This window comes from Corvus moneduloides, chromosome 10, assembly GCF_009650955.1.
Source record: "Corvus moneduloides isolate bCorMon1 chromosome 10, bCorMon1.pri, whole genome shotgun sequence".
NCBI lineage: Eukaryota > Metazoa > Chordata > Aves > Passeriformes > Corvidae > Corvus > Corvus moneduloides.
In genome coordinates this window covers 10,373,933-10,401,647 of record NC_045485.1, presented here as the reverse complement: position 1 = coordinate 10,401,647, position 27,715 = coordinate 10,373,933, and the positions used below count along the sequence as shown (strand labels likewise).

Genomic DNA, 27,715 nt, shown 5'->3' with positions numbered 1-27,715 from the left:
AATACTAATATTTCAACTTCAAAATGCATCAAAAAAGCAGCACAGACTTAACACACTAGCTTGGAAGCTAGGGAGAACTACCTATTTGAAAGAATAATGAAAAGCTGCAAGCAACAAATAACAAAGTTTGAAAATATGTACAATGGTGGAAGCAACTAAGTGTATTTGGAACAGAACCTTGGTGTTCAAAATTGAGCCAGGTAAGACTTCCAGCAAAGCACATGAGCACATTCCTCATGACCAAGTGATCCTTGAAACAGGCTGTATACCTCCAAAGCCCTTATGGACTTTTGAAAATAAGACTCCATGTATTTTTCCACAGAAATATAGTTTTTCTGTTCCATTCCATAAACCAGGTGTGCAGAGAAATGAAAAAGAGTAAAGAGGAGCACATCTGGTAGAAGCAAGGGATAAGGGTGATGGTAAAAGCCTTAGAGGCAACAGCCTTAAGATGTCAACGAGTAAAAACCTGGTGCTTATTCTGTCAGAGAACGTGGGACTACAATGGCAGAATAACACAGGCACAATTTAGGGCAGGTCAGACAGAAGCTCTATTAACAATAACCACACTGAAAGAACACTCAGAGAGCATCTCCCTCTCCGTTTCCCCTTCTCTACCAAGAGGGTTTGCAGACCCAACTGACAAACTGCTTCAGGAAAAGGAAAGAGCTTAGGCAAACCAGTCATTTCAATGGCAACAAAGCCAGGTGTCCAGCCCTTTGGAGGGATGGACTTAAGTAGCTGCCACTATTCTAAGAAGTCAAATGGTAAATGACATGACAATACAGAGCGGTGGCTCTTGGAACCTAAAGGAGTAGCACACTCAGTATTGTCTTAGCTCAGAAGTGGGGAATTGGTAAACAATTGTTGTCTGATAGCTTTTAAAAGGAATGTTCTCTTAGTAAAGATAACTTCTTAGCCAGACCTATCAATCCTAAATATTAATTATTATACCACCACATTCTTTAACAGTATTCCTGTGTCATGGAATAACTGGTGGATTGGATTTCACACATAGTCAAATAAAAAAAGGTGCAAACCACACACAACTTACCTTTGAAATTTCATCTTCATGCCCTTCTAGCTTTGCAATGCACTGTTTTGTTTCTGCATTATAGACCCTTGCTGACCCTGTTGCAGTAGGAGCCATATGTGATCGTTATGCTTAAGCATGCATTTCAGTAAGAACATTTCAATAAGGTCAGAAGGAACTCATCCTCAGGTTTAATTTCAAGAGAAATAGAAGGCAATCATCACAGAGTTCCCTCCAAGGGTAAAGTATGTTAACAAGATCTGTAATCTGCTTGGAATAGATTGACTTCCTTTCCTGACCAGAAATGGTTTCACCTGGAAAATATCTAAAATGTGAATACAAAGGTCCATGTAGAACACGGACTACTGAAGCCTGTAATTTCAGAATGCATGTACAATATATTCAGAAAGCTTTCATTATATTTCAGATATTAATTTTAACAATCTATTCCTCATATTTAATAAGGTATCGATTAAATTTCAGGAAACCTCTTACATTGTCTTTTGTCTTAATACAGAAAGTACAGGAAAAGAGACCCAAATAGTCCTCCCCATCCAGCCTGGTATCCCGTTTCTGGAACTGTGTATCTAGAACTAAAATGGTATTGTCATTATGCTGTATAATATAAATAACGGAGCAGGTGAATATAAAAAACTGTTTTTTGTGATTCCTAGACAAATAATAAACATGTAAAATTTCTGCATACCAATAAAAAACCAAAATTGCTCCTTTCACTATCTCTTTATTGTGTATTCTCTTGTGCATTAGGAAAGCCTGCTAGCAAATCCACCAGTAAAGTTCCAACTACTTTTTCATTTAAGCCTAAATCTGAGCCACCAAATAAAACCCCTCAAAAGCTATTTACCTACACATTTAAAATGTATTTCCAGCCACAAGTGAAATATTTCCTTGCAACTTTGATGTTAAAGCGGAAAGACATGTTGAGTTGATTAGAGTATGAAAAGAACTTTTTCACTGGAGAAAACTTTTCAAGTTTAATGCCCAATTTCTGTAATGCAACGACTGAATTAAGTACTCTTTCATCAAGCTACATTCAAAGCAGAGCCAAAGGGAAAGGACAAAGGTGTTTCATGCTGCAGTTGCAATGCTCCCAGCAGTGCCAGGCCCTTCACTCACCATCAGCAGAGGCAGTTGCAATGCGCTGCCCAGCATAATCAAAGCACACATCCAACACCTCCTTCCTGTGCCCTGCCAGCGTCGCTATGTGCGTCCCAGTCACAGCATTCCACAGCTGCACAGATCAACAGGGGGCATTGGATTGCTTCTTTTGATTAATATACTTTATAGATAGCTAGTTGATTGAAAAAGCAACTTATAGAGGCCCTTTCTGATATCTGACATGTAATAACATGAAAGCTGAATATAAATCAATGAGTCACTCTTTAGTTTAATGAAGTCCTATACATTTTTTAGTTCAGTATATTGCTTAAACAAGACTTAACTAGACTTCACTGAAATGAGTAAGAATATAGATTTTACATTTAGTTGTAAATTCTCTAATTCATTATATGTATTACTTTAAAATAATGCTCCTCAATTTAAAAAAGATACATTTTATATGACAAGTAGCTGTACTCACTACCTACTCAACCAGCTTACCATGCATGTTTTGTCCATTGATCCAGTGACAATGAGAGAACAGTCCCAGTTAAACTGGGCACTGCTAATCTCTCCTCGGTGGCCTATTAAAGTATGTAACAACCTATCAAAAAAGAAATTTAAAATAATAATTTATATTTATAGTGTGAATTTTTATATACACATATAAATTATAAGTTTAGAAAATGGTATAGTTAAGGTGTCAAGTTTTCACCATTAAAGCAATTAAATGGAGTGCTGCAGCTCATTTAGGATTCTAGTACTACATCAATTCCATTTTCTATCTTTGGCAAAAAGAGGCAGTAATGAATATAATGGAAAATTCCTCCCTTCTCTTTCAAAAATATTTTAGTGAATGTATTTCCAGTGAAATGTGATGATTTTCAGTAGCAGAGACAGATTCCTTGTATTCACCTACATGCTAAGCATACACAGCAAGTTTTTCCACATTACTCTTCCATTCTCCTACTTCAATGAACTGTAAACAGTACATCTTTAAAACTCTATATAATCTAAACCTTTTATAAAATCCACTGAAGATCAAATGGAAATTAATCAGGTACTTAATGCGAGCATGTTCCCAAATAACAGGCAAATGACAGCCCAACTGAAATATGATTTCTAATCCTCATTAATCCTGAACTTCTTGCTGCACAAGACTGACAATACAAGTCCCATTAAATTCTTCAGCTTTATCTGAATAGAGAGGTTACAATTAGCCAATACTGCTTCCAAGAATTAATGGCCCATAAGGCAACAAAGCCTAAAAAAGATTAATTGAGATATACATGTAGTAAAGGATTAGTAAATTGGGTTATAATCACTATGCTAGCATCACTGCATCATTAATAGAAGCACACTGTAAAAAACAGATAAACTAATGACTGGAAAAACAACTAAAGATCTTAAGTGACTGAAATGTTCTTACTCATTGCACAAGATATATAAGGGTAGCTAAATTGATATATGTGCTAAATGAACAGCAAAGAAAATTTCCTGAGCATTTGAATTTTCTATTTGTTTCTGGTAAGAGAAACTTGATTACATTCATAGCATTTTACATTACTCCTTTTACTGTCTAACACTGTGATGCCTACAATGCTGTAATTGTGTAGAGTTTTTTACAGTAAAACCAAAAATCAACAAGCAGATAACAGAAGAAAACTTAATTTTATAAACATATTATTTGGCCATCAAGACTGTTGTTACTATAAATATCTAGTAATACCTAGAAAAAAGTTTTAAATTAAAAGTCGAAAGCTTAAACTTCCAATTTTAAAAAAGGCAGTGTGGGCCTCAAGCTTTGACATAAAAATCTGATCAATAAACAGAATATAAAGCAATGTGGAGAACATCTCACAGAAACCATTATCAGATACACAGAAAGAACACAGAAGAGAGGCTTATGAAGTGCTATTAAAAATTTCCATTTAAGTTATTTATTAAAAACAATCAGCTTTAGTCATGACAGTATTTCCTTAGCCTTCAGTTGCCAAGTGAAATTTGATATCTGGATGCTCTAGTATTTGACCATAATTGCAAATGAGGAACTGCTTCTCTCTCAGCACCCTGGTATTCAGCAGTCCTGACCACAGGTACAGGTACGGGCTGTTGATTTGCCAAATGCAGCTCTGCAGACTGAACTACAACTGCCATGGAAATATAGACACTATCTGCCATGGAAATATAGACCTGTATTACAAAAGCATGTTTCCCCCTCCACCCTTTTTTTAAATCATAGTATTATATGAAGAAAATCTTGAACCTTGTTCTGATTTCTTGTCCCTTCATCAGCTTCCTTCAGAGTACTGCACTTCCTTCAGAGAACTGTACTTCAGTACAGCTCAAGGTACCTACCCAAAATAAAACTCAGGAACACATATGCTCACTAGGGCCAGCCAGCAAAATTAGAAGAAACCCGAATTTGGAAAGCTGTACATCTCATTTAATTCACAAGGTCAAAAACAAGCACACAAAACCTCACCTAGAAAATTTTTGCAAATCTACCTGAACCTGTCTGCAGCAAATTATGATTTGCTCATGTCCTTTCTGACTGCAACTTTTCATTATTCCTAAATGTATTCATGTCCAAGCGGCATGTGAAAGCCAACTGCTGGCCTTGGAACAATTCTATTGCCCACTAGTTACTCACCAGAGCTGCTAGTGTTTAAATGAGAATCTTCTCCTTCATATTCCACTTCCTGGTATTGGCCCTGATGTCAAGCCCACATTGATTTCATAGAATAAAGAATGTAACTTTAAAATCCCCAGACCTTGATTTCACTGTAGGTTCAGACATTAAGTTGGAAAAAGTTGCTTTCAAACAAAAATACTTGCAAGAACATCAGGCTGAATGAAGTTGAATCCAAAGGTCAATTTGCTGACTGAGTGTTGGTGTTGAATAAGCTCAAAGATCACAGGATCAAGCCTTAAATGACGTACTATGTGTACAGTACTTATAAATCACACAATTAGTCTCATTTTGATATATATTGTCTATTACACCAAGATATTTCTATACACACACATCCCTTTTATTAAATTTCAGAGATATTCCCCTTGCTCTCACAAAAAGAAAAAAGGCATGACCCCTGTAAACAAAATAGAATGGTTATCTTCATAAATTACTTTGTCAGTAATCAGGGTGATAATTTTATTATTTTACTTACACTGAGTTTCCCATTGAAAAAACAAGTGGATTTGTCAGTATTACACAAGTTCATATTTAGCTTCTACATCATTATTTTTTGGCGTCTTAATCAAGAGATTTTGTTCTCTACAGTTGGAGGAGACACATTTTTAAATTTATACTTACAAAGGATTGTGAGAAGGAAACATACACCATAACCAGACTAATTTTCTATAACATAACATATACTTTCTTTCTACTTAAACAGCCTAGAAATTGTAGACACTTTGCAAGTCATGAGTTTCCATGTTGATAAAATATTTTCCTGTTTGGAGAATTCACCAGGAACAAGCACAGGATCTGTCCATTCTTTCTGCCTCTTCAGTGCTCATAAGATAGATATTTAAAACAAAGAACACATAAAAAAGCATTTCATGAGCAGCATTCCTTTTCAAAAGAACAAACAGAACAGGAGCAACCAATTACAAGATGAAGGAACATATACTCTAAATGAAATACAAGCTCTGTAATGTGTAGCTCAACATTTTCTATTTAATTTGTCCTGAAATCATGCAAAGTAAAATTATATTTATTAGTGCTTTAGTACCTGCCAGTGCCAACATCCCATACTGCTACTGTATGGTCAAAGGAGCCAGTGATGATCCTGTCTCCAGTGGTATTGAAAGACAGAGCAATAATTTCTGCTGAGTGTCCCTGAGAATTTTTAGAAAGAAGTATGAGAATACAAATTATGACTTTTCCATTAATAAAGTTTAATATGTAGTCTTTTTTCAGCAGTATAATCCGTCCATAACTCATCACTATTTTATTTACTGTCTTGTCCAGCACATCACAATTTTGACAGAAAGATCTACCTGACTGTGGCATAGTCAATATCCCAACAACTGCAAAAATTCAGGCACACCACTTAAGCAGGAAGCTTATTCACTACATATTAGTTAGTATTTATGTGAGACAAATGCACTGAAACAGCAGAGGCCAGTCTGACCCTGGGGAATGCCACCAAGCCATGCAGAGCAAAGAGAGATGACAATCTAGAGATTACTGGATGTCTGCCCTCTGCTCATGTTTACAGGAAGAAGAACCATACAGAGGAGGTCACAACTGACAGTAGAGCAGCAGGTTTTAACAAGTGATGGAAGGCATTCTAATCTATAGCAGTAATGTCACTGGAATGAGAAAATCTGTCTTTTGATAAATAGGACTCATAAAATACCACAGGTTTCTCATTCCCTTCAAGTTTTCTTACTCTGTTTTGTAACTGCAGTCACTATGGGACCACCTGGTAAAAGAAACTGCAAGGTTTGCAAACAGTTGTAATGGTTACAGTGTTATTTATCCCAGCTGGAAAACTAAGATAGCAAGGAACACCTTTAAAAACATGAGGACTGCAAACATACACTTAAAGTGGCTACTTCTTCTCCCTTCTCTAGATCCCATAATTTAGCAGTGGTATCCATGCTTCCAGTTGCCAACAGTGTGCTTTGAGGATTAAATGATAAACATACCTGTAGCAAGAAACATTGGATAGAGAAAGTTTAAAGGAGTCCGTTTATATATATGTTCTAAAAAAACAAAACAAGGGTCAGGACTAATATTTTTAAATAAGGCAAAGGGCTGATAATATTTTATGGCATACAGAAAACTTGCAGAGTTCTTCCAACAGCTCACTAGAACAGCAACAAATCCTTACCACATAACTCTGGATAAGTACTCATCTCAAGTGGACTCTTTGCAAGCACATGCTTCGTTTTCTTTATTTCAAAATTCTCTTCGAAATCCTCCAATTACTCTTCAGTCTGACAGTCCTCCCTAGCACTATCATTTGGTAGGTTTCCTCTCTTACTTGATGAGATTGGGTAAACATCTTCCGAACAGTTCTGTGTACCCACAAACACACTCTGCACTCTCACCTTATCAGGTGTCATTATCTGTGTCATTTGCCAAGGGCACCGCCACAACATTGTGTTTAAGAAAAAGCAAGAACAAAAGCTCAACGACTGCTTTAATTCATTTTTCACATTAAAAAATTATGTAGTCATCCTCCCATTCTCTGTAATTATTCAGTATGATTGCTCTGCAAATAAAGAATAGGAGGTGCCATAAAAAAAGGAAAACAGAAGGTCAGTGTTTTCATACTGATGAACTATGGGCACGTCCTTGCCAGCAGTGTATCAGATGCAATAATGGCCTTTCAGAAACAGGTCTGATTCAGAGAAACACATCCTTTGCTGATGGCAATTTTCTTCTACTAATTACTTGCTAGCACAACTCATGATACTCTGGGTCTAATCTAACCCCTACAGAAGTCAGAAAAAATTGAGAGGCCTTTAAACATTTACCTGACTGATTTGTGGAAGCAAAATCACTGCAGCCTTTCTCAATAAGCAAACACGTTGTCCATTGTAAGGGGTAACTCTTTCAGATCATCCAGAGAATCAAAAACGCACTGAAACAAACCCCAGTTCCAATATGGTAAACCACCAAATTTTCCTGCTCTAGTTAAGGCCTCTCAATCTACAAGTAAATTCCAATTTTTTTTTCAGAAATGATTTTCAGCAATAGTTTATTGAACATTGATTGTATAGCTATTAAAAAAAAAAATCCCCAAAACCCCACTCATCATTGAAATTCAGAGTTTTAGTGCCTTTGCCTCAATCTTTTAAATTGAAATTTGTGCATCAAGGTACTTGCTGTCGCTGATAGGGGTCCTAGTGCATTGGAGAGGAAACCAAGCATTTTTAAGCTTAAACTGTTTTAATTTCATAGATCTGTGACATTTCAGCATCCCACATATTCCCAGTTAACACACTTTACATTTCAGAAATCCGTTCTTCTACAGCTCCAGTCGGTTCTGTACATGAAATACAGATCTCTATGTGAAAGACAACCACACAAGTAATGATATTCTTGTGTATTTAGTTCTGCAAATATGAGAGGCAATGCAAGATAGCTAGAAAAACGTGATATGTAATCAGGCCAAAAGTATGTACAATAAACTGAAAATTCCAATTGCTATAGTATTTTTCAATATTTTAACATTTAGCAAACAAGGGGAATTGGAACAAAGTGAAAATAAAAATATAATTTCAAACTGTGTATGAGGGTTTATTCTGTCTCAAGAACTGTCAGACTATCTTCCCTTGCAGTGCAGAAATGTTAACAAGATCTAAATGTATGAACAGATGTACCACAATAACCGTGCTTTACAGTGGGAGCTCACAGGGAGTTCAAACTCACAGTCATCAACGACGGTGTGAGGAAACATAAAGGAATAAGAAGCATCCATAACTACTCACTATTTCTGCACTATGTCCTCTGAAGGTATGATAACATTTTCCTGTTTCTGTACTCCACAGTTTGCAGGTTTTATCAAAAGATCCAGTGGCAATTTTGTCACTAAATAGAAAAAAAAAAAATCCTATCATTTTTCTTTAGAAAAACCCTCTGACTCCAGAGACAGCAGAATCCACAGAAACAACACCCAGCCTTAGAAGCTCCCATGCACTTCGGTGCTTGCTGCCACACTACGAGATCCTGCAGCAAGATTTCACAAACACAGGTTACAGCAAGGCAAAAAATTAGCAGACACAATGCGCTTCTAAGAGAAGCTACTGTGCCTATCTGTTAGCACAGGAGTGTTCATAACTGATGACTGACCTGCTTTAGGGATGATGATGTGCTGCACTTACAGATGTATTAAGAAGTTATATCATTTGATCAGATAACATCTGTTTGTCAACAATTATAAATGCAGTTCACCCAAATTTCAAAAGTTGAACTCTACTTCCCCTGAAGTCAGTGGAAGTCTTGTGACCATCTGCAGTTAGAGCAAGACTAAAGTGAAGTATCCAGAAAATATACCAAGGGGCACTGTATTGAAACCTAAAGATAGCAGAAAAAAGTTCTTTTTTTATCAAACTTTTAATGTTAAAGTAGTTCAAGGTTCTCATCAGGTTTTGTCTTGCTGTATGTTGCTTCTCCACTTTTATGTTACAGTCTAGTTATTGATCTTTGCACAGATTTTTGTCATTAGTTTCACCAAGCTATATAAATGAACTTCATTAGATGTTTTTCTAAAGTAAAGACTAATATCAGAACATAAGACACTGACACAGCAGGGTCTAAGTTTTCCTTTTCATATAGAAGAAAGAGATGAAATTTCAAATAGCGCAAGAACAAATCTTTTAACATTTATTTCCTGATGTTAATTGTGTATTGTTCAACTGATTAATAGGACATCTGACAGTAATGTGATTCAATAGAAAAATAGGAATTAGTTTATCTTACTTTACAGAAAAAAAAAATGGTTTTCTCACACATGACAGCTTCCTCAGGAAGCAAATGAAAATGAAACTACAGTAGCTAACATGTAATTCCCTTCACCTAACAGGTGGCAATTCCAACTTACAGCAGTTACTGCAGAAAACAAAAGGTGCAAAAATTAATATCTGACGTTCACACAGCAGCACCTTGTGGATTTTACAAAAATTACTCAAAAGCTGTGACATTTCTATACCATGTCCTAAATAATACTGAATGTGTAATGAAAAATGGAGAAATCCACTTCTTTCTCCTTAACTGAAGCAACACAGATTGCCATAAATACTTATATCACACATCACATACAACTACATGGAGGCAGAAGAGAATGATTAACATTCAGAACACAATCTGGTCAAGTAGATATTACTGAAATAAACTGTGTTTCAATATATTCAACTGACTCATTTGTATTTTTTTCAAGACTGAATACCTAATTAAATTTGTGGTTAGAATTTCTAAGTTTTATTTTAAAAAATGATAGCAGAAAACATGTTTGAATGGATCTCTTACAAATAATGACAGTGTCATCCCACGGCGATTAGCTATAGCTGAACTCTACAAATTCAGAAGTTGAACTCTTTCAATTTGAAATAGTCTATTCTATGTCAGAGTATGTGCAAAATAACATTATTAGCAATTATGAAGAATTTCAGAGGAAATTTATTTACCCATAGGGGTTGTTGAAAGCTATTGCATAGACAACATTTCTGTGTCCCTCCAGTGACCGTAGCTCTTCTCCCGACACTGTATCCCATAGTTTGCAGGTTCTATCATAGCTTCCAGTGATAAAGCTAAAGCAAAGATAAATTAATTTCTGAATACAGCAAATATCTTACAGGTCCCAATGCACAGCCAAATGATTTATTTCCACAGATTTCAGTTAGCATTGTCTCAAACCCTAAATCTCCTCTTTCTTTCAAAAATACAGATTAATGAATATAGAGGTTCCTTTTCTTCTTTCTTTTTAACATATTATTCATAAAAACACATTTTTTCTAATCTTTAATGTATTTCAACTAGAAAGCATGCAGCTGCTTTCAAGACATGAAGGAAAAAATGATAAGACATATGTCCACAGTGAAATCAATTAACATGAAAGCTACACTTTCACTACAATGAAACTCCCAAATGAGTTTGTCAAAGCCTCATTTAGCTTTTACCAATATTTAGCTTATTGCCATAAAGGTGCTTCTTTCTGTAATATGGTAATTGTCAACAGACTATGGCTGTGGAAGAAAAAAACTAGATAAATTGAATCTCACCTGCTACTTTTTTGCATCTCCCATTGGTTTTTCCCACAGAGGCCTGAAATATAATCCCCAATTACGCCTGAAGCTGCTTAGAAGCAGCAGAGCTGAATTCTTTTTGCAGCAAAGATAAGAGCACTGAAGTTTCCATACCATTTAATTTACAAGTACAAAACTTCAATTAATGATTATGTGCTTTGACTTTGAAAGCAACTTACCGGGAACCAGATTTGTTAAATGCTACATTAGTCAGAGGCAGTATGTGTGTTCTAAGCACCTGAAATAGAAGGGAGGGCAGTGAGAGCAAAAACATTTGATGCTAACAAAATAAACCAAATTGCTCAAAATATTCAACAAATTAATTTTTTCTCCTCCTCCTGTAAGAGGAGAAGAAATCCCACATTAATCATCAGGTTATCACAGAAGATGTTATATAGTATTGATTTCAATTTCATACTTTACATTAATGAACTCTTTTTCCCCATATTTGCATTTTCTTCACCTTCTCCAAGACCAGCAAAGTAACCCTAGACCAGAGCTGAATGAGCAAAACAAATGAGGAGACCACACCTGCTGAGATCACTGATGAAAGAAATCCCAACTAATATTAAGCCTGATCCAGTGAACGAAGAAATCCAGTTAAATTGAGTATTTGAGACTGTTAGGGTATGGGATGCTTCCAGCTGGCATGTGACTTTGTTATACAAAACAAGAAGAAGAGATACGAGCTTCAGCTCTGTCCTATGAGGTCATGACAATGTGTTGAAAACCATAACAAAGATACTCAGCAAGACAAAATTCCAAGAAGGAATTTCAAATTTAATGTCTGCACATATTGTGTAGGTAATGGAGGGCACTGTTTTCCAACATTGTTTCTAAGGTCATAAATCAGACATAATACAGGATGTGAATGAACCCATAGCCATAATAATACATACTAAGGTTTATTAAACAGAGGTGAAAATAGATTCAGGTACTGCCAGTGGAATCACCATGCCATGATAGTTTAAAAAGGAGACCAAAAACAAATAATCTGGTTAGTGTTTGAATAAACTCTCTGCTATAAAACATGGTTTGCACTTGAACAATTTGCACCTATTACAAGCTGTCCTCTCCTCAAGTCTAAAGCATAATAAAATCATGAACTGGGAAATCTCAGCAATTGCTGACAGTGAAGTAAAGGGATGTTAAAAATACCCCAGTGGTTCACTAGGTCTTTTCTGTAGTGTAAGAATGAAGAAGAAACTATTTATGAACAATGAGATTTAATCACTGACATATTACCAGAGCTTCAACTCCTTTTTCTTATCTCAAGTTTTCCCAGCTGCCTGTCTCTAAAAGGAAAATGAGAGAGGCTCATAGATCCTCCACTGAGAAGAGTAGGGACTCATCAAAATGGAAGTAACAATTGTCAAGTGAAGGACTGAGAGGGAGAAAGAGAAAATGTATTTTATGTTACAGAAACAACAATTTCTGTTCTCTAGAGAAAGCAACACAAGTTGTACTTTTAGCTACCGAAGTGGGAATGAGCAATCAAGATGTGGAGATGACAAAAATATTGTGTTTTTTAAAAAGAGCCACAATATCCATCTGCACATGAGAATCAATAATTATGGAAATTTATGGAAATCTGACCCATAAGATTTTTAGGATTACATGCAGGGAGCTCTGAACAACTCAAAGGTATTTTGAAATTATGAAAAAAGGGAGGAATACGAGATGGGTTTTTGTGTAATTCCAGATTATGAGACTAATTCTGTTCTTCCAATGCCCAATGATGCAGCTGCTTCATCCATAGAACTCTGAGCCAGCAAGAATTGCTGCTGCAAATGATACAATAATCAAACCCTAAGGCAATATTAGAAAAAATATACCTCAGTTCTGCAAAATCTGCTACAGCTGTACCTAAGATAAAAATCTGCAAATCACTACAGCATCCCATGCCATGTAATAGTTTAAAACCTGAGAAATTGCTATAAAAGCTTGTTTCTCTGCAGGGTGCCTAACATACCACCATCACCCCAGTTACTGGAAACTACAAAAAGATGAGTTTATACACTTGTTTCAGATTATACTCCAGTGCAACAGGAAAAAAACCATTGATTTCCAAACAATGCACACATGGAACATTTTTTTCAGGGAAAAGAAAAAAAAAAAATCTCACTCCCACCCATCTCTTGTATTCTATTAGTATCTCAGAAGGACCTGGTACTCATGTTTCATTTAGAAGCCTTAAATGAAATTGAAATATCAAACAAGTTCTTTTCACACCCTTCTAACCACTCTTGAGTGAAGGAAATAAGCCAGCACTGATTGCATTTGCCTGCCTCTATTATTTCCAAATACAGAAGCTCAAACACAGCACTACAAACTACAAACCCAACAATGAACAAATACATTATTTACACTCAAGTTTGAACAAGAATTTGAAGATCTGTCAATCTCTGTGAACAAACAATTTTAAAAGCTTTTGAAGAGCAAGGCATTATCTCAGTTGAAAGCATAACTCAGAAGAGAAACTTTTTCAATTTAAGATGCCTTATTATAGCTCTGGTTTCAAGGTTAAATACATATATCTTTGCAGAATTCACCCAGATGAGTATTGTTGGTCATAAGAACCAAAGTTACACCTAGCAACATGTAAGGGTTTTTAGCTGAACAAACCAACCGAAAACAACTTCTTTTTCACTCTTAATTTAAGGTAACAGTAAACACCACAGCACTGACCAACATTCTTTAACAGCTACACATTGCCATCTGCTGACCAAATAAAGATACAACATTTAACTATGTCAGATTGCAGCTTGCACTCTCTGGAAGAAAGTTTCATTTCCACAATTAAGTACAATTAAACCTTTTCTCTTCTGACAGACTGAATCCTGGATTTGGAGCTCTGAAAGCTCTCTCTGAGCATTGTTCTTAAAAATCCTATTTTTTTGAAATAATATTTCAAGTGCTGTCTGTAAGTTTAAGATCAATTTATCAATATTCAAAGATAATAGTAATGACAGAAAGTAATGAAAACCAGGATTAGGAATGACAACTGCATGTAGCATAAAACCCCATAAAATAATAGCATAAATCCCATAATCTTCACAAGATGAAGTAGACAATGGTATGAAAATCTTTTGGTCCTTTCCCAACAGCTAATTTAATTGGGGTCTATTTACAGGTTTTGTTTTAATATAACTATGGGTGTTGCTGGCCCACAAATAAAAGACTGATTTTTCTCCACCCAAAACACACCCTAGTGCATAAGCCTGTGTAAACAATGTCTAGGGACAGTTATACTTCAGCCTTTCAGGGGGAATTCCAGGCAGAAACAACTAAGCCAGACTCAGTTGCTCTGGAAGTGCCGACAGGATTGAGAAGTGCCAAGAAATCAGTCATAGAGTCCCAATTTTGCCCTCAGGCACAATACACAGCAGTAAAAACATACTCACAGTACCACAGCTTAAACCCCCCAAAATGCCCTAAATTACTTGAAAGATGCTTCTGACCTTAAAAAGAGAGAATTTGTGATTCTGTTTTTCCCCTAGCTTGTCCTGCAATCTTTGTACTAGATGTACGACATGTTCCAAGCAGGAATCTGTGATGAGAGGTTCTCCTTTCTGAATTTCTTCTACTAAGGCTGGGACATCTGTGCTAATTATAAAAAAAGAATGAAAACAAATTCAAAAAATACCCCCAAATACAAACCCACCACATTCCATCCTCTGGCAATAATTATGAATACAAACCCAAGAATATTATTTACTTGCAGAGAAACTGAAGTAAGCAATTAAATGTTATGCATTTATCTCATTCTGTATAGGCCTAAAGAAATATGGATAAATTTTTCTTGGTTTTTATACTTCCTTCCCTCTCTTACTGAAGTTGTACAGAAACTTCAACTTTTAAAAATTGTAGCTTGGCAAGAAATTCATCTTTTCAAATGATTTCCACAGAGGATCAGACATGGGAGATGTGTGTCCCAAACTGTAAGTTTAAATATCTGAATTAAACTGGAATTTCATAAATTCCAAACAAATTGCCCATGAAGTAGTAACAAGATAAATTATATATGCAAATTTAAATTAAATTTATCTCAGTCTGTTGCTTCAGAAATCTATGGCTGTTTCTACAACTCCTGGTTGTAACAGTAACTACCACAACCTGGTCCAGTCTACTGATGCCGCTGGACCCCCAGGGAGTGGGTCACAGCTGGTCTGTGGAACTGTATCATCTTTCCATGGCATTGATGCCTTAGGTTTTAACTTCTGTATTTTTCAAATCCTGTACTGCTTAGTGTGTAACTCTGAAGTTTCTTGTAGCCTGTTAATTTCTGCTCTCTCATGCTAGGTAGACATAACAAAACCTCTCCAGGCCTGCTCCTCAAGGACACCCAGACTGTCCTAAGCCCAGAAAGTATAAACCAAAAGCCTCTAAGGGGGGCAAGCGGAGGGGAAATTACATCATTAAACTGAATCTTTAATTGGAGAATTAACCCTGATATGCAAATGAACCAAACCTATAAAAGTGTGAAGAACTCGTGACCTGTCATCCATCTTGGAGTCCATCTTGGCAATAGCCTCTGGCTCCCCAGGGGGTACCTTTGAAGGCCTTTCAAAGAAATACCTGCTTTTATTCCTTTACTCCTGTCTAGTCTCTGTTTCTAGGAGGCCTCTTAAGGCATCAGCATCAGATAACTACTAATTTCTGGCCTTCTGTGAGAAACTCAGCAGTCAAATCACCAATACACTCTTAAAATCAGTTTAGCAAGAAAGCATTTCTTCTAGTATGGGAATTATTCAAGTCTAGAGGGGATTTTCTCCATCAGTCTTCTAAATGAGAGCCACTACATCCCATAAATTAGTGTCCTCTCAGTGTTTATACTCTTGTTCAGTAACACCAGACAACTTATTTATTTCACAGAGACTTGATACATTTTATCCACAGCACTATACTGGATGGTTCCAGGTAGACAAAAATTATTAAATTTTAAATTGGGATTTTTCATCTGGCATATGCATCTTACACTGTCCACTGACTTTGGCTTACATGCAAGGCCTACTCCATATCAATGTAGATATTAAGACAATCATATTACTTCATATCTTTCTGTGTATGAAACTCCACTAATTTTCGGCAACTTTATTTAATGGTGGCACTTTGTTATTTTTCTGAAGCTCTTCCTACCAGAGCTGGCTGAGTAGAGCAGGTAGGCTCTACATAACAACTGACCTCAATTATATCTAAAACAGTCAAATAGAGTCGTACATGAACATGCTATAAAAAGGTAGAGAGTGCTGTTATCTGAAATAATATCATACTTACTCAGGTTTAAGATCAAGTAGATCTATTGATCTGGTCTTTGACTCACCACCTTCTACATATTCCAAAATAATTCCTTTAAAAACAAACAATAAACAGGTCATAATTAGACCCCTGCAATTTTATAACATGCACTGTAGACAGCACCACTTCCACTTTTATAGCTCCACTGACTTCAGGAGACCTATTTCCAGTTCTTGAAGCTGGAAGGAGGTTGGCTGTTCTCACTATAAGTAAGCATGGTGATGAAGAACTCTGATGTACTTATATGAAAAAAGATATTAAACAACATTATTTCTGAGCTGATTGCTATTCTGGAAATAAGCACTTTTTTCCAACAACTTTTTGCATCATTTCATCACCATTAATTTCAAAGAAGCTGTTGAAGATACTTTCTGTAGTTTGGTGTTCCAAGAAGCCTGGAAAACACATTTTACAAAACCTGATACATTGTTTGCAAAAGCTTGAGTGCAGTAATGCATCAAAAATCCTAACGCACTTTACACTTCCAGGTTTGCTGCAGAACCTCTGCAACTTTCACTGAGCTGGAGTATTAAAATGTTTAACCACATGGCTTCCTGTTTTGAAACAACTGATAAAGGGCTCAGCTGCTCCTTGATTTTCTGTGGCAAAAGATAATTTAGATTAACTTCTGTGTCATTCTGCATTTTACGAAGTTCATAGGAAAAGTATTTATTTTGAAAGGAAGATCTGTTTTTCCAATACACTTCCTGAGCTGCACATCTCCAGCTTGTTTCACTTCTGAAATGTCATTGAGTCACCTGACTACAGGATAAACCATGACAGTCTGCCAGCAATGCTTTTCAAAGCATGGCTCTGCCCCAACACCACCTTGTCAACCAGACCCTGGCACAGAATACCACGCCCAGTCCTTCCTTAAACACCTCCAGGGACGGTGGTTTCACCACCTCCCTGGGCAGCCCTTTCCAATGTCTGATCACCGCTTCTGTGAAGAATTTCTTCCTAATATCCAATCTAAACCTCCCCTAGGACAGCTAAAGACTATGTCCTCTCATCCACTCACTGCTTGCATGGGAGAAGAGACCGACCCTCACCTGGCTCCAACCTCCTTTCAGGTAGCTGTAGAGAGTGGCAACTTTTTTGGCTAAACAGCCATTTAAAAACACAAATACATTTTTTGGTGTCAGCTACGGTTATTGTTGACTTTTAAACTCCTTACTGTGATGTAAGACTGCGCTGACTTTGCAGTAAGTCCCACATGAAAGCCCCGATGGGCGTTGAGCTGCTTCCAGCTGCAGCCTCTTACCCAGGCACCGGGACAAAACAGCGGCACCTCCTCTCCAGCCGGCTGCAGGTGCGCGATGGACCCGCCCGGCCGTGCCCAGCCCCTGCCGGCGTGAGGACACCCGCCATGACGGGCGGTTCTCGCACTCCCCGCGCCGTCCCGCAGGGCCCCCGCCGCACGCCCCACACCCACAGGCCCCCCGCGCGCGGCCGCGGCCCCAGCCCCAGCCCCGGCACAGCCGGCCCCAGCGCCGGGAGCCCCCCGGCCGCCCCGCTCCGCACCCGGCGGGAAGTAGCGCAGCAGGAGCCGCCTCAGCCCCATCGCCGCCGCTCGGCCCCGCGCGTCCGCGCGCGGCCATGGCAACGGCCCGGCCGCGCATGCTCAGTTCCGGCCGCGGGGCTGAGGGCGCCGGGCCCGCCGTGGCGGTGAGCTCGGAGCCTGCCTGTGGCTGTGCAGCCGAGCTATCTCCGGGGTCAGTGTTACCGCCCCTGTGCTGGCACTGCATCGTCCGTACAAAGCTGCGAGGACTTCTGGATTGCGCCACAGAAGGAAAAGAAGAGGATCTAGAAAGGAGTGCACTAAAAAACTATATAAAATTTGGAGTGCTGAAGAGCCACACGGCATAGCAAATGTATGAAAGCTATATGGAAAGTGGATAGTTAAGGAAAGAGGGCAAAGATAATTAAATTTAAAAGAAAAAAAAAATCAGTTTAATTTTTTTAAAGAGATACTCAGGCCTGAAACATGTATGAAAATACGGTTTAGAATCACAGAATCTAGGCTGGAAAAGGCCTTATGCTGGAGACCAACCACTAACCCAGCACCACCCTGTTCACCACTAAACCATGTCCCCAAGGCCCACACGCCTTTAGAACACTACCAGGAATGGTGATTCTACCAATTCCTTGAGCAGTTCTTAACATCCAATTGAAACCTCCCCTGGCACAGCTTGAGACCATTTCCTCTTATTCTGTCACTTATTACCCGGGAGAAGAGACTGACCCCTGCCTTGCTACACCCTTCTTTCAGGGAGCTGTGGAAGTGATAAGGTTCCCCCCGTCTCCTTTTCCCCAAACTAAACACCCCCACCTCCCTCAACTGTTCCTCACAGACTTGTCCTCCAGATCCTGCACCAGTTTCACTGCCTTTCTTTGGATGTGCATTTCATCAAAAAGAGAAAAAAAAAAAGTAATTGAAAAGAGATAACCAACATGGGATCACTAAAAGAGAATGCATTAATAGCACTAAAAATTTCAGTGAAGCTTTATGCTGAAATGGCTGTAGAGCATCAATAGGGGGAAGCTATAAACACATTTTCATTTGGCCGATCTCATAGCCCACATTGTTGACAATGGATCAATATAAGACATTCCCACTCAATGTTTAACAATACGTGACTTTTCCAAAAACACCCATATAGCTCCCTACAGCTTCACTTTGAAGACAGTCCTTTGGTTTTTTTGAAAGCCAGGAAATAAAATACAATGGCCAGTTCCAGACTTACTTGAGGACACGGCTGAGGGACAAAGTGTCTCTGAGTTTTTCATTCCCATTTGTTTGTTTTAAGTCTTTTGTCTTGTTTGTATGTGGAAAGTCTTGAGGCAGATAAGAAATATTTTTATTGAAAACAATCCGAACAGCTTTCCAACTGAATTGACTTACTTGGACCAACCCTATTCAAAAATAACTTTTTGAACAACCCCAAATCTTGGTGGTCTCCAGTTTCTTAACAACTTTTTGTATTTGTTTATCATAATATGTATCCACCCAGATGATAAATTCAGAATATAAATATTTTTCTGTTCTTTTAACTTAAATTACATGAACAACCAACCAGGGCACGGATATTGCTTCCTACCTCAAAACTTAATTTGTTTGTCATAAACACAGATTCATGCAGCCTTTCTGGTACCTTCAGTATTACTTAACACCAACTGGAAGTACTGCATTTAACTGTTTTAGTCACATTTAAACAAAACAATCAAAACAGGGGCAAGGGAAGTGGAAAGACTGCAAAGCTCCATGATGTCAGTACCTGTTGTTCAGCACATTTTCCCCTCACTTTTTGCTCCAAATCTTCATCTGAACACAGACACCTCACAATTTGTCATTACCTGGGATTAACATGCAGTAATGACAGTGGAAGATGATAAATCAAATAGGCCTCAGCTCTCACCTTTCCTTGCTTCTGTAAGCATAAGATTAGCGAGCAATGGAGTCATGGCAGAAGTCAATCCCTCTAAACCCTGTGCCTGCTCTCCAGGCCAACCCAGAGAGGCACTGGTGTGATGGTCTTGTTTGCTCCATTCCTATGCAGTCACTAGAAAAAATTTCTGACCCTGAGTGGGGACAAGGAGTTAACGCTGTGTTGAGACAAAGCTTTTCCCACAGTGCTACCCAGGACAGGCCTGGGTGCAAAAAACATATACAGTGACAAACAGTATGTCCTTCTGATGAAACAGAACCAGAGCTGTAGCACAGGTAGGATTACCTGAGAAGGCTTTAGGTAGAAAAGGGGAAACCTGTGGTGAGGGAGTGAATGGAAGGACTTGCTACTCCATTGCCACTTGAAGACTAGTTAAGAGGGATTCTGACGATACCGCACACTGAGCTCCTGTCCATACCATTAAACCTCAACTGTTAAGAAGAAATGCAGCTTTTCTTCAAGTTCATGAAAAGGAGCAACTAATGTATACTTTTAGAAGGAAAATTTTCAGACTGCTTGGGCAAAATTGTTGCCCTGATATTTTTTTTAGTGTCTAAAGAGTGCACACAGCCTATGAGTCATGAAAGGCTAGCTTCAAAGAACGCACACTGTAGGGAGTTAAAAAATATCTACACTGGAAAGAAAAATTAAATGCTGAGACATCCAGGATGAGATAATCAGCTTTTATGTACAGAGATCAAAACTATTGATGATATCAGCCTGGAAAGATAATTTATATATCAGTTGCTCCCTGTGCATTTTTGCTTATGTCAGCAGCTTCCAGGAGTGGCAGAAAGTGAAGATACTATAAAACTCATCTGTCTATATTCAGAAGGCTTTGAAAGGCTGCAATGTACATTTATCTACAGTGCTGAAGGGAACTCTTGTCAGACAATGCAAAGCAAAATCAATACAGTTACAATGAAGAACTTCCTTTGGAGAACCTTGGGTTCTTCCTGCCAACGCAGGTTCTGAAAAATCCTCTCTTGAGCCAAGGTACCATCCAAAGGATAAGAACAAGCAACTGTTTCTGACTCAAACACGCTTGCAGAGAAGAGTGGGGTTTAAGCTTCCTGGTTTAAAGTTGTATCATGACCCACTTGTTCTGAAGTAGGTCAGCCTGTGGTATGCTGAACTCAATCAGAAAGGCCAGCCCAAGAGCAGTCTGAGTTGAGGGAAAGATGTAGGAAGCCACTTCCTATTTCTGTTATGCCAGTAGTGGGTGCAGTGAATTTTTATTAAGGGGAGTTTTTGTGTCCTGTCCTTTCTCATAATTGTCAGGTCTGTAGAATGCAGAAGAACAGTTCTCTGATAGTTCCTTGTTTCTGCTTGGTGAATTAAATGGGTTTTCATGATTTTTTCTGCAAGGTTGTTTTATTCTGGCATATTCTGCTTCCTCTTGCCCGAACAGACTCAGTGTATGTATACACTTCTGAGTGCATTGCTAGAGCTCTTTCTCACTTCTGCTCTGTTATTTCCAATGCTAATCATGACACCACAGCCATGAAAAATGTTAATGCTATTACTTTTTTAAGGGACATGATCTCCTGGGAGTTTGCCCTTTGCTAGGTAAGAGCTATTCTAGGAGAAAGAAGTGACAGTGCGTTGTAGAACAAAATGTTCTCTTTCCCAAAGATTGTTTTTCCTCTTTTCATGACTGTTTGCATTAATTTAAAAATCTAAAATTAAAAAAAAGTTACTAGTTGGAATTTTCCAGGAAAGTGTGTCACCCACAAATTTCTGTTCACACGAATACTTGTGTGTGCTGTTCACTTACAGTGAGATAATAACAAGTAGCAGAAAGGAACAGTAGTTCTCTTCCTTGCTCTTCTCTTCCATTTTCCATCTCTGACAAACTGCTTGCATATCCCACGCAGTCAGGGAATTCCATACGTTCTTACTTGCTTCAGTCAAATTTTCACTTAGCTGAAACAAATTTTTCCTTGCTGTCCACTTCTTATGAGAGTCTTTCCTCTTAACCTTGCCACGTTTATGAGTTGATCTGACAACAAAAAAAATCCTCAGTGCAAAAACCCCAATGAGATATATTTATCTTACCGCTTCTGAGAAGAACTCAGAAATGCCTTTAATCTTTCTTTCCATGGCCCATATGGAGCTGAAGACCTTCAGGGTGAGCTCTGCATCCTCCCATTGAGACGGTGAAGCTGACGGTATTGGGTAATAACGCAAGTGTTCTGCGGTCAGTGAGTTTTCCAGATGCACCCAGAGAGGAAAAAAGAGGAGCTCTTCTACATATACATAATGCAAAATTAGGTCAAACCACGAGTCAAGAGGCAGCAAAAACTCCTGACAAATAGGATTTCTAGTAAGTCTACAACAGAACTGGAAAATGTAAGTAGCGAAAGCCACTTTGTTTCAGAAAACAGCTTGACTGAAGTAGAAGTGTGTTCATCTCACCATTGTTTTTAATGAAAAAAGAAAAGCCAAAATAACTCATTTGTGATTTTATATTTAATATCTATAATTCAGAAATTTATTAAGCATTTCACTTAAGTAGTTCTTTTTTCTGTATCTGTTTCAAGGCCAGGTTTGTTGGGGTTGGATGGGTCTTTGAGCAACCTGGTCTAGTGGAAGGTGTCCTTGCCCATATCGGGAGGGTTGAAGCTGAATGATCTTTAACGGCCCTTCCAACCCAAACCATTCTATGATTCTATATGCCTTCATTAAGTGTGGTAGTCCTATTACATTGTCTTCTTTTCTAGGTTTCTTTACCATCATTTTGATGTACTTCATATGAACGTGCAAAACAAGATGTATGTATATCAACCATTAATTGTAATTAGCAATAATACAGCATTACCCACTTTGAAATTCATTAAACATTTTTGCCTACTCTGATACTGATTTGGGAATGCTATAGAGTGAGCAAGTCTTTGAGATTTGCAGATATCTCAGGTATCTGAGATTTGCATCATCTCTGAAACACATTTTGACCATTTATTCCTAGTCATAACAACATGAAACATTCAGATGCTCACAGGAACAATCAATCATCTTTTTGAACCAGCTCTATTAAACGTACATTTGAAAAACAGATATCACTGTAGTCGGACATATACCTAAAACATTATTTTTCAGATACGCATGACAAACTTTTACATGAGCACTTTGATTTGCTTTCCCTAAATACAGCTGTATAACAATGCTTATGAGCATGAGATACAATTTATACATGAGTGAACAATGGAAGTCACTCTATACACTGATCACTCTACAGCTCTGATTTATCTGCCATATTAAATCTATCATTCTCAATTTCCCATTTGCCTACTTTGTATGTTTATAGAGTTATCACTGGCTTTGTGCCTGACCAATGATGCTGCAAGGATATTAAACTACTAGTTTAATCTTGACACTGTTTAATTGACAATTTCACTGCAAATTGGACCATTTGCTCGAACCCATCTCCACTGGCACACTCTAATCAAATGCCTTGATCAGTTAGTGCATAGCTGTCTGCTCCCCCACAAGTCTGAGTCTGTAGCTCCTTACAGATTTGTAATATTTTTCTGCCCTTGGCACCTAATGATGCTATCTGCTGGCACCTCTGTATTTGTGTAAATGAATTCTTGGTACACAGTTTATACCCTTGCAAGTCATGTTTCTTCAAAAATAATATATGTTTTGATTACATTTTATTATCCAAAAGATATAGGAATAGTCAAGTACTTGTTGTACTAGACCATCCTACACATAACATCTCTGCCTACACATAAATGTTTTGCCTTGGCTTGTGGGCATGTGGCCAGGAGAGAAGACAGTTACAGTTTGAATCACTGTACCTAACATTTGACTAAGAAATTAAAAATATTTTGTTCTTTCTTTTAAACACTTTGGTACGTGCCTAGTGTACTAACCATGGATCCCCAGCTGCACTATTTCAATGTTTCATGTTTCCTGAGTTGCCTTATCTTGTAGCTATCTATTAAACGGATCCTTGTCATTCAGGCTTTCTCACCAGGAAACCCAAGTGATGGGCCACCCTGCTCCCATTTCCAGAAGCTGGCTTGCTTGTTTGTTTCTCTCTCCCTCCTTCTTATCATGAGCACATCTCTTAATCAAGTGTTATCTAACAGAAAATCTGATATCTTATTACAGCTACCCGCATGTGTCCTCTCATGTCCTGTGACACAGAGACAGCCAATGCTAGCCTAGGCATGCTGAATCATCTCTAAATGCCGTGAGCCATTCCATTCATCTCCAGCAATAAAGATGCCAAGGAGAAAAAACCCCTATAAACCAAACAGATAGAAACAACATGCACATCTTCAGACCCAGCTAGAACAGCCATTGTTTTCACTGAAAGAGGGGCTCAAGATCATAATTTCTGGTAACTGGAAGTAGGGTTCACTGAAAGAAACATGGCAACAACCTTCCTGTTAAATTTCATTGCTACAGCTAGTACGCAAAAACATGAGTTGGGTGTCGAAACATCATTCAACTAGCTTAGGTGTGAAAAGTTGTTGAGATGTTCTTCATCATTTGTTTTCCAGTGGTTTGTCTGGGTTAATTTTGAGAGCTAGAAAAAATAATCATTGTGAAGCTTAGATTTTTAGGTAAATCAAGATACTTCAAGAGAAGGAGTATCATGAACACCTAGTACACTGAAATGCAATGGATACCAAGATCATACAAACAAGCTTAATCAAGGGGTTGGGTTTTTAAATTTATATGTGTGGTAGTTAATTATATATTTAATGAACCTTGCTTGATTGCATCTCAGGAATATTAAGAATTGGGAAGGATTCAAATTCAACAGAACCTGAGATACGATTTTTTATCTGTAGAACAGATTCCTATACAAAGTCAACTCCCGCATGCATCAGTCACCTCTTCTGAGAGTAGGGGTAGCTCTTTTTCCTTGGATGTTCATATCCCTTTGCTGGTACTATCAGTCTAGGAGAATGTGCCATGTGCAATCTCTCTCTCCTCACTTTTGTACATCAGCTGTGTGGCCACAATGGTAGCTAAAATCCCTCTCACATAGGACATGCCTTGTACATATATCCAGCACATTCCATATATGGACACTATTTGGAGAATATCTATTTATTCAGGGAGTTTCAACCCAGATTATAAACTTTCTCCTTGATACAAAGGGAGTGTAAAAAAAAATTAATGGAGTTTTCAGTTTAAAGTTAGGGAGCAGCAAAATTTCAGGAACATGGAAATGTAAATGCAGATGCTTACAAGTGAAATTATGACTTTATTTTGGGGGTATAAATGAAGTCATGGAAGCAAAACTATAGAAATTCTGTCGTAAATTTAAAAACAAAAATTAACAATAGTATTTTAGTCTCTACTTTTCCTGTGGCATATTTGCTTTTTATCCATACAGTATTCTAAATTTCATCTGCTGCTTTTACATTTAATATGTATTTTGTATTGCATAATCTTTGAATAATGCTAGAAATTCCAGAAAGCTAAAACGCTATTCAACAAGTGCCCGGCTTATTCGCAGTAGTAGCTGTATGAGCAATAGTCTATGGCTAATGTACAAGAGCAGCCACAGGACTGCAGCTATTGTATATCACATTTAAATGTTCTAACAGCAGCAGCTCTAGGAGGGCTTTGGCTGGAAGCTATCTGCACCTGACAGCACAGAAAGAATAAACACAGCAATTCAAAAGCCTTTACAGACTTAGGACTGTAACACTGTACAGTTAAGGCTGACACCTCTCAGAATACACCAACCACAAGATCATGGGAACATAAATCATAGTTTTCATTTATGTACAAGTCATACAGCTATAATTGCTTAGTACACTTAGCATGCACAATGCAGTGGATTTGTTCTGAAGACTAAAAGCTTCTTTTATGATTCATTTTTTGGCAAAGGATGTTGCCTGTAGCCTGGTATTTGGAGCAAGACTTCCAGGGTGTCACACAGCTGAACTCAGCATATGGAAGGTGTGTTACAATTGATCCATTTCTGTTGTTTTGATGTTCATCCAGCTGGGTGGATGCCATTAGAATCAAGTGACAGTGTCATAAGCTTAAAGCCCTTTGTGGTTTTTGAGTTCACTGATTCAATTCTCAACAAAATTGCAGCTGAATGGTGTATTCCAGTTCATCAGGGGTGAAGTTAGTTTGTGTGAGGGCTTGTTGGTATTGGTCATTGGAAATAACTGACCAATTATCAACATCCCTATGGAGGAGCTGAAAGTGTCACTGTCACTAAGCACACCCAGTAGAGTTTGGGTTTCAGATATACTTGAAAGCTGCACACTGCAGGACAAGGCCATTCAGCCATTTGTCTCTTGGATTCACAGGGGCTTTACAACCCCCCTTTGTGTTTTTCCCCTTTTGATGAAAAATTGGGAGACAAGGAAGGAATAAAACAGTCTTCAACTAATGGAAGCTGCCATCACCTAAGGAGAAATGCAATAAATAACTTGCTAGTACTTCCCCGGCAGATGAAATGAGTCAGTTTTTATATTTTAACAGCAAAATTAAATCATCAGAAGGTTTGCTATTCCCTACAAAAATCACTGACCGTGCAATGCTGTTATTTTGTTGCTTTGTGCTGGAGTGTGGTTAAAAAAAATTAGAAATTATTAAATCTAATTATGATTCCATATGTGGACAGAAATTTTTCTGCCAAAGATCCTAACACAACAAAATACTGCAATTCCTGACTTGGAAAGGTGTGAGATTGCTTTATGGTAAAAAAAAAAAGGGAATTAAAAAATAAGCAAAAAAACCCCCTATGTTTAAAAAACCAACCAAAAAAAAAAAAAAAAAAAAAAAAAACAACCAACCAAACAAAAAGAACACAGAAAGAATACACAGAAATAGAATTCAATAGCAATACTTCAGCTGGCAGAAGAATCACCAAGGACTGGTCTCAATGCAGGGAAAGCAGGACACTTTGAAATTGAAGTATAAAGTTATGCTCAGAGTTTGACAGGAAAGCTCTCATATCTACTTCCCAAATATCCAAGCTATAATAAAAAGCATTTTTCAAGAAAAAAAATAATGTTTTTTTAAAAACTATATAAATGGAAGAGAAAAAGTCTCCAAATTATTCATTGCACAGGCTGAATTAGGAGCTGAAGGCCAAAGATAGAGAGAAGATAGAAACTCACCTACTCAAATGCAGAACAGTCCCACCAAAGTAATCAGGATTCAGGTTTTCCTATAAAGGGTCATGATTTACAGAGCTATCTGAACTTTTAACTGAACACTTGAGATTACTTATAAAAATGTGCCTCTGATCTGATGATTTTGGAGTTGTAGCACTCACTTATAATGCCTATTTGTAGCCCCAGGAAGGCATGGAGGGACATGCTATTTCTACACAGGCTTTCCTACCAGTAACATAAAAACCTTAGCAATTTCTGATATTCAGCATAGAAACCAATATTTTCAATATCTTTTTTCTTCCCAGGGACTTGGTTATGAAAAAAAATTTGACCAGAATAAGAACAACTAAAAAGAAATCCCACAAGTCATAGCTCTGTGGATGAAGCATGTGGGGTTTTGTAGCAATAGACCTATGGATGACCAGAAGAAGGGCAAGTTACAGAAGAAATACAAAACTTTAAAGGGGTCTGAACTGGGAGTAAAGAGCCACCCACAGAATTCCACACATTGGTCTTCACTTCCTTATTTTGCTCCCCTGCTTTGAATTCAACCCTAGGACTCCAGGTTTTTCTGCACCAAGTTCTTTACAGCTCTGGTTCCTAACAAAAATTCCCAAGGTAGGCATGGGGAACATCAACTTCCAACACTTTTAACAGAGACCCATTCATCATGTCTGTACCATTTTGTTGGCCCCTGATTTACTCTTTGAGCCCAAACAGCCCACACCAGTGCTAGCAGGTATGAGACAGAGCTCTGCAGTTCTGCCCAAAAGTTAGGGAAATGCCCAGGGAAAAAGCTGGGTAATTACTTCTCCGTGGAGAGTACATTATGTTCTCAATAACAGGAATCTATCTTAAGGAAATTAAAGCTAATTAATTTTGCTCCTTTAGATACTTCCTCCTTCAGAGCTTCACTCATAGGGAACTGAGAGTTCCCAGATTTGTAG

General features: G+C 37.9%; 1 protein-coding gene across 6 annotated transcripts in view; it reads right to left on the bottom strand.

Annotated features, from left to right (window-relative positions):
• DAW1 (dynein assembly factor with WD repeats 1) overlaps window positions 1-17,842 on the bottom strand; it is a 269,838-nt gene extending 251,996 nt beyond the window's left edge. For 5 of the 6 annotated variants that reach the window (XR_004241998.1, XR_004241999.1, XR_004241997.1 and 2 more), the window contains exons 1-11: window positions 17,738-17,842; window positions 16,193-16,265; window positions 14,377-14,521; window positions 11,095-11,153; window positions 10,298-10,420; window positions 8,603-8,702; window positions 6,704-6,811; window positions 5,890-5,996; window positions 2,654-2,756; window positions 2,171-2,285; window positions 1,055-1,131 (exon numbers count right to left, since the gene is read on the bottom strand). Coding sequence is in view for 2 of the 6 variants with exons in the window: in XM_032119028.1 (XP_031974919.1) it covers window positions 1,055-1,131; window positions 2,171-2,285; window positions 2,654-2,756; window positions 5,890-5,996; window positions 6,704-6,811; window positions 8,603-8,702; window positions 10,298-10,420; window positions 11,095-11,153; window positions 14,377-14,521; window positions 16,193-16,265; window positions 17,738-17,777 (1,050 nt within the window). In the remaining 4 variants the exon portion in view is untranslated. The remainder of the gene's footprint in view (window positions 1-1,054; window positions 1,132-2,170; window positions 2,286-2,653; window positions 2,757-5,889; window positions 5,997-6,703; window positions 6,812-8,602; window positions 8,703-10,297; window positions 10,421-11,094; window positions 11,154-14,376; window positions 14,522-16,192; window positions 16,266-17,737) is intronic. The other variant, XM_032119029.1, reaches the window with a different exon arrangement.
• Between the last annotated feature and the right edge of the window lie 9,873 nt (window positions 17,843-27,715).